This window comes from Terrapene carolina, unplaced genomic scaffold, assembly GCF_002925995.2.
Source record: "Terrapene carolina triunguis isolate 2854851 unplaced genomic scaffold, T_m_triunguis-2.0 Scaffold58, whole genome shotgun sequence".
NCBI lineage: Eukaryota > Metazoa > Chordata > Testudines > Emydidae > Terrapene > Terrapene triunguis.
The window spans coordinates 112,499,526-112,511,854 of NW_020664409.1; the positions used below are offsets into that span (position 1 = coordinate 112,499,526).

General features: G+C 55.2%; 1 protein-coding gene and 1 non-coding gene across 2 annotated transcripts in view; one reads left to right on the top strand and one right to left on the bottom strand.

The window, feature by feature from the left end:
* Positions 1-7,041: 7,041 nt before the first annotated feature.
* Positions 7,042-12,329, bottom strand: part of LOC112110232 (casein kinase II subunit alpha-like) — a 55,286-nt gene continuing 49,998 nt past the window's right edge. The window contains exons 11-14 of the mRNA XM_026647141.2: positions 11,445-11,545; positions 8,864-9,012; positions 7,790-7,879; positions 7,042-7,534 (exon numbers count right to left, since the gene is read on the bottom strand). Of these exons, the coding sequence (XP_026502926.1) occupies positions 7,419-7,534; positions 7,790-7,879; positions 8,864-9,012; positions 11,445-11,545 (456 nt within the window). The 3' untranslated portion in view covers positions 7,042-7,418. The remainder of the gene's footprint in view (positions 7,535-7,789; positions 7,880-8,863; positions 9,013-11,444; positions 11,546-12,329) is intronic.
* LOC113405978 lies at positions 9,862-10,056 on the top strand. The gene has a single exon (XR_003369588.1). It is a non-coding gene; the product is annotated as a U2 spliceosomal RNA (small nuclear RNA).

A 12,329-nucleotide genomic window follows, 5' to 3' on the forward strand; every position in this document is an offset into this window, starting at 1 on the left:
AGGATCCTGACACAAGGAAGAAAGGCGAGCAGCAGAATACAGACCCTGGGCTTCAAAAAGCAGACTTTGACTCCCTCAGGGAACTGATGGGCAGGATCCCCTGGGAGAATAACATGAGGGGGAAAGGAGTCCAGGAGAGCTGGCTGTGTTTTAAAGAAGCCTTAATGAGGGCACAAGAACAAACCATCCCAATGTGCAGAAAGAATAGCAAATACAGCAGGCAACCAACTTGGCTTAACAGTGAAATCTTTGGTGAGCTTAGATACAAAAAGGAAGCTTACAAGAAGTGGAAACTTGGACAGATGACTAAATATTGCTCAGGCACGCAGGAGTGAAATCAGGAAGGCCAAAGCACAATTGGAGTTGCAGCTAGCAAGGGATGTTAAGAGTAACAAGAAGGGTTTCTAGAGGTATGTTAGCAACAAGAAGGCAGCCAGGGCCAATGTGGGCCCCTTACTGAATGGGGGAGGCAACCTAGTGACAGAGGATGTGGAAAAAGCTAATGTACTCAATGCTTTTTTTGCCTTGTCTTCACAGACAAGGTCAGCTCCCAGACTGCTGCACTGGGCAGCGCAGTATGGGGAGGAGGTGAGCAGCCCTCAGTGGTGACAGAACAGGTTCAGGACTAATTAGAAAAGCTGGATGTGCACAAGTCCATGGGCCCAGATCTAATGCATCCGAGGGTGCTGAGGGAGTTGGCTGCTGTGATTGCAGAGCCATTGGCCATTATCTTTGAAAACTGGTAGCAAGTGGGGGGAGGTCCCAGACGATGGGCACTAGATTTGCCTTTTTCCCATCTTTAAAAAAGGGAAGGAGGAGAAGCTGGGGAACTACAGCCTCACTTCAGTCCCTGGATAAATCATGGAGCAGGTCCTCAAGGAATCAAGTTAGAAACACTTGGAGAGGAAGGTGATCAGGAACAGTCAACATGGATTCACCAAGGGCAAGTCATGCCTGACCAACCTGATTGCCTTCTATGAGGAGAACTGGCTCTGGGGATATGAGGAAAGCCGTGGACGTGATCTAGCTTGACTCTAGCAAAGCTTTTGAGATGGTCTCCCACAGTATTCTTGCCAGCAAGTTAAAGTATCGATTGGATGAATGGACACTAAAGTGGATAGAAAGCTGGCTAGATCGTCGGGCTCGAGGGCTAGTTGGCAGCTAGTGTCAAGCAGAGTGCCCCAGGGCTTGGTCCTGGGGCTGGCTTTGTTCAACATCTCCAATAATCTGGATGAGGGGATGGATTGCACCCTCAGCAAGTTCACAGATGACACGAAACTGAGGGGAGAGGTAGATACTCTGGAGGGTACGGATAGGGTCCAGAGTGACCTAGACAAATTGGAGGATGGGGCCAAAGGAAATCTGATGAGGTTCGAGTGCAGAGTCCTACACTTAGGACGGAAGAATCCCATGCACTGCTACAGACTAGGGACCGAGTGCCTAGGCAGCAGTTCTGCAGAAAAGGACGTAGGGGTCACAGTGGACAAGAAGTTGGATATGAGTCAGCCGTGTGCCCTTCTTCCCAAGAAGACTTATAGCATATTGGGCTGCATTAGCAGGAACATTGCCAGCAGAGCAAGGGAAGTGATTTAGTGCTATTTGGCAGTGGTGAGGCCACAGCTGGAGTATTGCATCCAGTTTTGGGGCCCCCACTACAGAAAGGATGTGGACAAATTAAAGAGTCCAGGGGAGGGCAACAAAATGATTAGGGGGCTGGAGCACATGACTTATGAGGAGAGGCTGAGGGAACTGGGATTGTTTAGGTAGCAGAAAAGAGTGAGGGGGGATTTGATAGCAGCCTTCAACTACCTGAAGGGGGGTTCCAAAGAGGATGGAGCTCGGCTGTTCTCAGTGGTGGCAGATGACAGAACAAGGAGTAATGGTCTCAAGTTGCAGTTGGGGAGGTCTAGGTTGGATATTAGGAAACACTATTTCACTAGGAGGGTGGTGAAGCACTGGAATGGGTTCCCTAGGGAGGTGGTGGAATCTCCTTCGTTAGAGGTTTTTAAGGTCAGGCTTGACAAAGCCCTGGCTGGGATGATTTAGTTGGGGATTGGTCCTGCTTTGAGCAGGGGGTGGGCCTAGATGACCTCCTGGGGTCTCTCCCAAACCTAATCTCCTGTGGCTTTTAATCTCAGCTATGGCAAGACAAGGCAGGGGTGCCCCACTGAAGGGGAGTAATACTACCCCCTTACCACTTAGTCACAAGGAAAGTAAGTCTGTCTGCCAATCTGCTAGCATGGGAGAGATGAAAACCCCTCCAACCCCAGCTTCAAGGTCCAGCAGGGTCCATCTTGGCCCTGTAGTAACTGAAGGGAGGTGGCAGTTTACCACCCCTGTGCACCTTACTTTAGTCATGGAGCTAGGGCCAAACTCCCTTCTAATTATCTAACAAATTGATGATTTTAACCCTAACCTAACCCTTTCCCATGAAGGTTAACCTTAACCCCTGCCCATGAATGGAGGGGGGAGGTGGCACCCTGCATCATGGGCCCAAGGCTGGTGCAGCTAAGGAGAGGGGGGTCATGGCTTCTCAGAGGAAATGAGACCCTGGCCTGAGGGTACCTGGTCAATGTAAGGTGCAGAGGGGGTCGGCTGCAGCCTCTTGTAGCAACCAGTGCTGGCTGCGGGCAAGGTGCTGTTCCTACCCTTCTTCTGGGGGTGGGTGCTGCCTCCCATGCCCGCTGTCCCCTGTCTTCAAGCAGGGTCAGCTCCAGCTGAAAGAGGGAGGACTGGACCTACCCCCACCTCCTTCACTACTCCCCGGGCAGAGCCCCAGGGCCAGTGGCTGCAGTCAGGGTCCCCAGCAGGGAGCCCAGGCAGAGTGGTGGTAACAAAGGGGTGCAGGGTTAATAGGCCTGCACAAGGTGGCAGGGCAGTTGCTGGCTCTGCCCCTGCAGACACGGCTCTGCACTGATTACTCCCACCCTCTTGGGAAGGTTTTCTAGAGACAGTTACGTGAAAAGAGCAGTTGTCAATGACCCCTCTGCAGTGAGGTAGAGTACAGGGGGAAGCCTGTACCAGTGACTGACCAGAAGGTATCAGCAGAGCAATTAAGTGTCACTGCAAGAGGCTCCATGTGATGCTGGGTGTGGATGGGAGCAGAGCCAAAGGAGCCCTGAGCATTTCAGGGCAGAGGCAGCTGTCCGCGTCCCAGGCTCGAGGGAACTGGGGGGGTGCTGCCCTTCCAGAGCCAGGCCCTGCCCAGCTACACAGCAGTTAGGGAGCTGTAGTTGTGTGGGACTTGCTGGTGTAAGGTACACTGGCCCACTGTGGCAGCAGGCAGGGGAGGGTCGGACCTTCCCTGGAGCCCAGGAGGGAGAGCGCTAGGGACAGAGGAACACCAGGGCACCAGCTGGAGGATGGGTGCTGACCCCTCCTGGGCAGGGGAACACAGACCGGCTGCTCTCCAGGGGCAGAGTTCGTGCCTTCCAAACAATGGTCCCTGGGCCTGCTGGAGCTGAGCAGCCACTAAGGGACGTCATCAGCACCTGCCAGCCCCCTGGGAGGGAACCTTAGTTGTACGGCAGCAGCAGGAGTTCTCCACTGCCCAACTACCTACGAACCACCTCTTTTTTCCGCCCCCCCATCCAGAAAACTCCCAGAGCTGCTGCAAACGGCCCTCACGCAGGCAGCCTGGCAGAGAACTTACCACTCAGCAAAGAGCCGAGTGCAGGGGAAGCAGGGGCTGGTGTAGTGCCTGACTGTGATTACCTGCCATTTACATAGGTAGCCAGGGCTGGTGGGGGAAGCAGTTACATGCTACAGCCACTACCTAGTCATTGCCTTTCCCAGCTAAGGAAGAGAAAGAGCCTACCTTCTTCCCAGCGCCTCTGGGGCCATGTCAGGAGAGAGGGGCTATAGGGAGACAGACAGCGTAGGGTGCTTGGGGGGGGGGGTGTCAGATGGGCTAGTGGGGGAGGACAGATTGGGGCAGGAGTTGACTGGGAGTAGAGGCACAGGTTGACCAGGGGAGGGAGGTGCAGGGCCACATGGTGATGGGGGAGGAGATGCAGAGGTACATAGGGACAGAGGGTGACTGTGTGGGGGGACAGGGACAGATGTGCCTGACTGAATGGGAGAGGCTAGGGGTCAGCCCAGGGCCTGCATGGGGGAAGCTCCTTAACAGTCCCTCCCTGCCCCCCCCGCCCCAAAAACCTGTTCCATACTTTGCCCACCCATACCCAACAACCCTCCAAGTTCACACCCAGGCTCCTTCCCAGCAATCTACTTCCCCCTCCATTAGCCCTGACTCCCCCCAGTCTTTGCACTGCTTCTGGGGGTGTGTGGGAAATACGGTTCTGTATTGTAGTTTAAATGAATTATTACTGAGTTCTGTATTAACATGCTTAGAAAGGAATCTATGTCAAAAAACATTTCCTGAATCTTTTGTCATCTATATTTTGAAATAAATGACCAAAAATAACTGAAACTGGTGTGATTATATTGTGTTATTTTGATAAATAAAATGTGCAGAATTTGAAAATACTGGGTGCAGGATTTTTAATTTTTTGGCACAGAACCCCCCCAGGAGTAACTAATGGAGGAGGCCGGCACTAACTCCATACACCCAGTGGTCTGGGCTTTGGCCCCTTCTCTCCCCGCACACAGGCAGCACAAGGGGAGAATTCCTGAGCAAACAACAACAGGAGTAAAAGAACCCCAGGGCCATTTAATACCAAGCCAGAGGGGAGGACAGACCACAGCCTGGGCCCTGTGGGACACTTCAAATCCCAGTGGTCCTGTTGGGTTCTGGCAAGTGGATAGGAGCTGCAACCTGGTGCACTGAAGGTAGGTGTGTGCCAGGGTCTCACCTGTCCCTCTGCGGCATGAGGATCAGGGACAGGGTGAACCGCACCAGGTACATGCCTGTGCTCACAGGTCCATGAAGGAGCTGCCAACTAATATCCCTGGCGGGCTGTGGGACCAAGGTGGAATACAGGCTGGCCCCCCGGGGTTCCTCACCCTCACTAGACCCTACCACTTAGTGTCCGGGCGGGACACGAGGGTGAGGAAATGGAGAGTATGGAGCACGAGCGTGTACAGATGTGCCCTTAGCACGGTTCGAAAGCGAACCGGCTGCAGGTCACGTAGCCGGCTCGGGGTTTCAAATCCCGGCGTGAGCAGGTTAGAGACTCTTCCCCCACCAGGGAAACATGCACAGGCCATCCCAGCATTTACCCTTCCTCCTGCTGAGCGTTGGGATAGCGCCAGCTAATTGCCCCTCTACGGCTGGGGCACCTGCTCTACTGCTGCTCTGGGGGGTGGCAAAGAGCCGCAGGGACGATTCGAGGGCTGGAAAAACTGTAGAAAATGAAGTTAGACAACTTCAGACTGGGAATAAGGTGCAAAATTTCCAAATGGAAGGAAAGTAACTATTGGAACAACTGACCTGAGGACACAGAGAATTCACCATCGCTTGGCGTTTCAATCAAGACTGGACATGTCTAAAGAGAATGCTCTCGCTCCACCAAACATAGGGGCTTGAGGCAGGAATTACTGGGTGAAACGCTATAGCCCGTATACGCAGATCAGACTAGATCACACAATGCACTCAAACTCTATTACTGCCCCTGAAGCTCCAGAGGAGGACTTGAGACTATGCCTGCTTGATTGGACACGGGTGGAGGGGTTTGGGCATCACCAGGACCTCCTCATTGCTGGGAGGGCAACCCGGGCCACCTGCATCGGCTAAAAAATAGCAAAGAGGTGGCAGCCTTCCCCTGAACAAATTAAGTCCAAGACAGGAGAGAGTCCCATGGCACCTTATAGACTAACAGACGTAGTGGAGCATGAGCTTTCATGGGTGAATACCCACTTCTTCATATTCACCCACAAAAGCTCATGCTCCACTACGTCTGTTAGTCTATAAGGTGCCACAGGACTCTGTGCTGCTTTTACAGATCCAGACTAACATGGCTACCCCTTTGATACTTAAGTCCAAGACATCCACAGTCCTTCCTAGAAGTGCCAGGAAACCGTGGCAGTCATCAATTGGAGAAGACAGCAAGTGGTAACAGCCTCATCAGGTCTCAATGCTCTGCCCCGTCACTCCAAAATCTTCCCTGGACAGAGGTCACAGGGGGAAGATCCCTCCCTGCCCTGGAAGGCATTATGAATGCAGCGGGGTCTGTGAACCGATGAAGGGGCTCTGCTAGATCTATCCTCACTGAGGAGATTACAAAGTGCCCGGCTGCTGGGAGGGTTCCCGGACCTGAGGCTTTCTGCTCACGATCACTAGTGGCAGAGAGGTCACCTCTGAAAACTCCCAACACTGAGACCTCCGCTGCTCACCAGTGTCTCCAGCCCCAAACTCTGGAACAGCTAACAGAGGAAGGTTCCCCGAGAAGACACATGGTTGAAGAAGGCTTCGCTTTATAGATACCAGAGAGCTCGGCAGCAACAGCTCCCCTCTAGGTGTGCAGCAACGGATGAGTTTGCAGGAGCAGGTGTTTCAGATTCGAAAGCCAAAAAGCAGCACGGCCCGATTAGTGGTGCAGCACAGCGTCAGGACACCAGCTGTAACCGACTGCTGACTGGTCCCTGGACCTATGCTTCCTCCCGTCCTTGGATTCTGAGGGTGTCTACACAGCTGGCCGGGGCTCAGGCTGCAGGGCTGTAAAATTGCTATGCAGATGTTTGGGCTGGGGCTGGTGCCCGAGCTTTGGGACCTCACAAGGAAGGAGGGACAAACGGGACGATGCCCAGTGCAAACACTACACACACAGCTCCCTCGGCACAGCCTAGAAAGCAGATAAATAGTAACCGATCGGTAAGTTCAGCTGGAGGTGAGTGAGCGATGGGACACGCCAGGGGATTCCGGCTCCCTGCCTATGGCAACAGAGGGGAATGAATGATAGCTGGGGGTCAGACGAGGTGATCAGAACGGTCCCTCTTCTGGCCTTAAAATCCGAGTTCTCCAGAAGGAGCATTACTATCCTCAACCCTTGCTAGTGGTCACCGCCCGAGACACACTCCCTGCCCAGGATACACCAAGCCACTCAGAGTCCCTGGCCCCAGACCAAGCCACTGGCCATGCTGTCCTGTTAGGGACATAGAAAATAAATTTTATTATCCATTTTAAATTTCTACATTGTAGTTGCATCACTAACCATGATCCTCATGAGAAGAATGCAGCTAACTCTTTACCCTGACAGACAACAAGATCAGCCTTTGGCCATAGCCAGAGAGTTTGAGATCGTTACCGCACAGAGGGGAAAAAGGAACCTATGTTTTTGCTCGTTTTTCATTCTCAACAGAAATACAAATAAAATTCCAGAGAGCCCCCCGGTTCCTGCCTTCTGGAAAGCTGCTGCTCGCAGATGGCAGAGTGGGTCAGCGCTTGGAGGAATAGGGCAGGAGCGTACGAGGCAAGCGCAGCTGTGGCGGGGCTCGAAGCCAGCGGCTGAGAATTGAGTTCAGGACTGCACTCCAGCTGCAGCAGGAACCGGCGACCCCAGAGCGTTCGGAGAGGAGATGACGGGCGATGCGGCCAAGCTGCCAATGGGCTGGGCTGCAGACATTGAGGTAAGACCTGTGCCAGGGAGAAGGCAGAGTCAGGCCAGCAGAGACAGCAAAGGAACAATGGCAGGGAGGGAACCGGCCAGAGGCTGCTCCTCATGGCACCCCCTACCCCACTCTAGAGCGAAGGCCGGGTCCCCCAGAATGCCAATCCAGCTCCCTGGAGAGGCAGTCAGGTGGGTGGCACAGGAAGGGCAGCCCTGCCCATCTTCCCTGACCGGAGTCATTCCTCCTCAGTATCACAGGGCTCCAGAACACAGGACCCTACCTGCCAACATACTGGAGGAGCTGACAGGTGTGTTACTGGCTGACAGTCCAGCTGAGGGGCCCATCCTGGCTGGATCTTTCGCTATGGGATCTGCAAGGGAAAGGGTGACTGAGACGAGCATCCGCACTCACAAGAGACTCCAAACCCACGGACAGAGCTGGGTGCTTTTGGAGGGTCTCCCTCACCATCCCTGATAGCAGCAGCAATGGAGACCACGCAGCAGGCCAGTGGGGGATGCTGGCAGGTGGCCACAGACAGGGGAGGAACCGCACTCAGGGTCAAAGGTGAAGCTACACCCAAGGTGGGGGAGGCAAGTGGGAAATCCGGGAGCTTGAACACAGGACACTCCGCTCCCGTAAGAGACGGGGACCGCCAGCTCACTTTGTCAGGCAAGGCAGGCAAGCTGCCCCCGGGAACGCTGGATATCAGCCGCCACGAAAGAGAACAGGAGAGACTCATTCCAACAGCAGCAGTGTGCATGGGGCTCGAGACAGGAGGTGACTCACACTCTGCCCTGGGGAGTTTATCATCTACATCGGACACTGACAACACAGTAATGTCAGCAAAGGGGAGGGAATCCAGCTCGTGGGGGGCTGGTCTCTCCCCACAGGGAGCAGCATGTCTAAGCCGCTTTGCTTCCCCCAATTCTGATGGCCAGTCATTTTACAGGTGCGGTGCCTGGGTAGGAACGGGCAGCACTCGAGCAGGGGGTGAGGAGGAAGGAAAGTGCAGACGGCTGAGCAGGAAGAGAGAAGGGCAGAGGACCAAGAACGGAACCATGGGGTTCCCAGAGGGGCCCAGAGACGCTGCTCAGCGACAGAGCGGGACCAGGGCAGAGCGGGCTGCAGACCAGGCGTCTGCACCAAGGGGAGGTGCGGACAGGAGGCTGCTGCCCAGACGCAGGCCGGGCTGGGGCCCGAGTGACACTTGTCCAGGAGACCGGGGAGGTCCCATCAGTGCACAGCTCGAGGCGGGGCAGGGACTGAGATCCGAGGGCTGGGAGAGGGGATGGGGGCTGCCAGGACAGAATGGCCGGAGGAGAGAGAAGGCGACACTGGCGTTTCTCCTACGCACAGAAGTACGGGTGCTCCATGGCCTCCCGGGCAGTGAGTCGCGTCTGGTGGTCGTAGCGCAGCAGCTTGTCCAGGAAGTCGAGTGCCTCTGTGCTCACGAGGTGCTGGTTCTCGCTGTGCACGAAGCGCTCCCATCGCTTGCGGGAATGTCTGCAAGGGAGACAGACAGCCTGGAACCCGGCCTCCTGCACCCTAGCCCGTGCCCCTGGAGCTCCCCCCACACTAACGCATGCCCCAGCCATCCCAGCAGTGCTGCAAGCCAGCCCCCTACCAAATTCACAGCCATGAAAAACACGTCACCGCCTGTGAAATCTGCTCTTGTGTGTGCTTTTACCCTGTACTATACGGATTTCACAGAGGAGACCAGCATTTCTCAAATCGGGGGGCCTGACCCAAAAGGGAGTGACAAGCGCGGGGGCAAGGTTACTGTAGGGGGCTCGCTGTATTGCCACCCTTACTTCTGCGCTGCCGTCTGAGCTGGGGGGCCGGAGAGCGGCGGCTGTTGGCCGGGCGCCCAGCTCGGAAAGCAGCGCCGCCAGCAGCAGCAGCGCAGAAGTACGGGTAGCAGTCCGGCAAGGCCCCTCCCCACAATAACCTCACGACACCAACCCTACAATTACAACACCCTGACATTTCAGACTTAAATAGCTGAAATCATGAAACTGATGATTTTTAAAATCCTATTACCATGAAATTGACCAAAATGGACAGTGATTTGGTAGGGCCCTACTCATACAGCATGCATCCTCCACAGCACCGTGACACCCCCTGAACTGTCCTGTACCCTGCTTTCCCCACAGATGAGCCACCACCTGAAGCACAGCACCCAGCCAGAAACCCTACCTCCCCGAGAGGGAGGAACCAGCCAGCCTTATGGCTCTGCGTAATGGGCTCTATGAGCTAAGATCAAGGGTCAGTTGTCTCTTGGCCTATCCAAGGCCCTGATCAAGTGTCTTGATGTTTTTGGTCTTTTGGCCTCGAGATGAAAACCTTGTCTGGGTCTCTTGGACCTTGAAGTAAAAGTATTGTCTAAGTTCTATCTGTTCTTATCAGTTTAATATCTGATATGTCCTTTATCTGAGGACTGTGTATTAAATTGATTAATCCCAAACCAGCACACACTTGGTCATCAGCTCCTCCGCCTGTTCTTTCTTCAGGTGGCTCTACACAGTCAGCCACCAGGGGGCAGGGCAGAGAGAGCGGCTACATCAAGCCACTGTTCTGGAGGTGCCCAGTGCAGGGATGGGGTTACCTCAGCCAAATCACCAGCTTTACTTCTGCAGGGAGCTGAGGTCTCATCTGAGGGGCTAGAGAGAACTCCCCTGATCCCTTACCTCCCCTGAACACAGATGCTGCCCTGAGTCAGAATTTGGCCAGGCACGAGGGCTAACCCATCATCTCGGTGTCCTGAGAGCTTTATTACTAAACGAGTTCTTCTGTGAACCTGCTGCGACAGCCACCTGGAATCATGGGACTGGAGCTTCCAAGTGCAGGGTATTAGATACACGGATGATAGCCTCTCCTGCCCCCCGTGTATGTGACGTGCGGTCTCCCTGAGGCGTGTGGATAGGGAGAGTCCCTGTATTTCTCCTAGACAACGCTTCAACTTTGTCTAACGTACTGAAAGTTTACCAATGAAATCCAAACCCCAGGGCCTCACTTTTAGGTCTCCCCAGAAAACAGCCGGCACCCCCAGCACCACACTGGGGGATGGTACACGCTCAGAGGGAAGCGTTCCCCCTGCTGAATCACCCTTACCCCTTCCTGAACCCTGTTTTCTGGGGAAGGCTCCATTCACGTACTGAACCAGCCTCACTTTATCTTCTTGGATCTTGACACGGTGTGTCTGTCACCGAGATCACGGATTCTGTGACTTTCCAGGACCTCCGTGACTTCTGCAGCAGCCAGTGCGACTGACTCCAGGGCTGCTGGGGCAGTCTCAGGCCACCGCGCCGCCCCCCCTCCCCGGAGCACCAGCAGTGGTCCCAGGCCGTGCACCGCCCCCCCGTCGAGCACTAGTGGCGGTCCTGGGCCACGTGCCACCACCTGCCTCGGGGGGAGCACCAGCAGTGGTCCCAGGCCGTGGACTGCCCCCCCCCCCCCGTCGAGCACTAGTGGCGGTCCTGGGCCACGCGCCACCACCTGCCCCGGGGGAGCACCAGCAGTGGTCCCAGGCCGTGCAGCGCCCCCCTGTCGAGCACCAGCGGTGGTCCTGGGCCGCTCCCTGACCCAGAGCACCCAAGATTTAGTCAGGGGTATGTAGTACAAGTCATGGACAGGTCACGGGCCGTGAATTTTTGTTTACTGCCCGTGACTTTTACTAAAAATACCTGTGACTAAATCTTAGCTTTAATCACCACCACTCGCTGCAGCAATAGCTCAAGCCCACAGATTAAGAGGCCAGAGTAAAGCTCACCTCACCTGCTGGAGAAAAGGCCACCTAGGTGTTAAGTGTGGCCAGTACAGGGAGACTGCTAGTTACCTGCACTGGGGAGAAGCTAGGTCAGGACATCCTTAGGGGAGATTCAGGGAGGGAAGGAGACAGGAACTCCAGCCACCCCCCCGCTGCCCCGGGCACCCACCTGCCTAGGATATCATTGAAGCGGGGATCCAGCTCTATGTTGTACTTGTCAATGTAGTCATACAGGTCCTCCGTTCCCAGCACTTTCGCGATCCGCACAAGCTGGGGGAGGGGAGAGAGAAAGAACCACTAAATCCAACAGCACGGGGTCACCAGCCACATCTGGGCTGTACGTGATTTTCCATACCAAGCAAGTCTGGCATCTGTGATCCAGCGGCAGAGCACAGAGACAGAACGCAAGGCCTATCTGCAGGCCTGCCACCCCTGCAGGCTGGCCTGCACCACTTCACTGCCTGACATTGGGAGCCTCCGTGCTAAGCACTGCAGGGACAACACCGAGACAATGCACACGGAGGGGAGGGTCTGCTTGAAAACAGGGATCACCCCACCCTTCCGAACAGTCCTCTGGGGGCTGCCCACTAACGGCAGATTTAAGGCACCCCAGTGAGTGCAATACACCAGGCCCTATTTTCAGAGCCTAAGAGGGGGGTTATAAGGCCCTAGGTCAGCATTCAACAGAGACAGACCATTAGCATCACTAACACCAGCACATCCATGTTGACTGCTGCTCCCCCTAACTGAGGAGGAGAGGGGAGCCCAGGCGCGAAGGAACCTGGACCTGTGGAGTATTGACAGAAGGCAGTGAAAGGTCTCTGCTCAGCTGCTGCTGACAGCAGAGGTGACAGGCCAGCTGAGACGAGTGACGGGTGCAGGGGAGGTCCCAGGGCCTGGCTGACAGCAAGGTCTGAAGGACAGTATGATTTCAGCTATGTCTGCACGACAGAGCCGAGGCCAGACTAGCCCCCTAGCGCGGACGCCAGCAGGAAGAGATTTCCAGCCAGCGTAGGAATGCCACCCCCGAGCAGCATTAGCTATGTTGACAGCA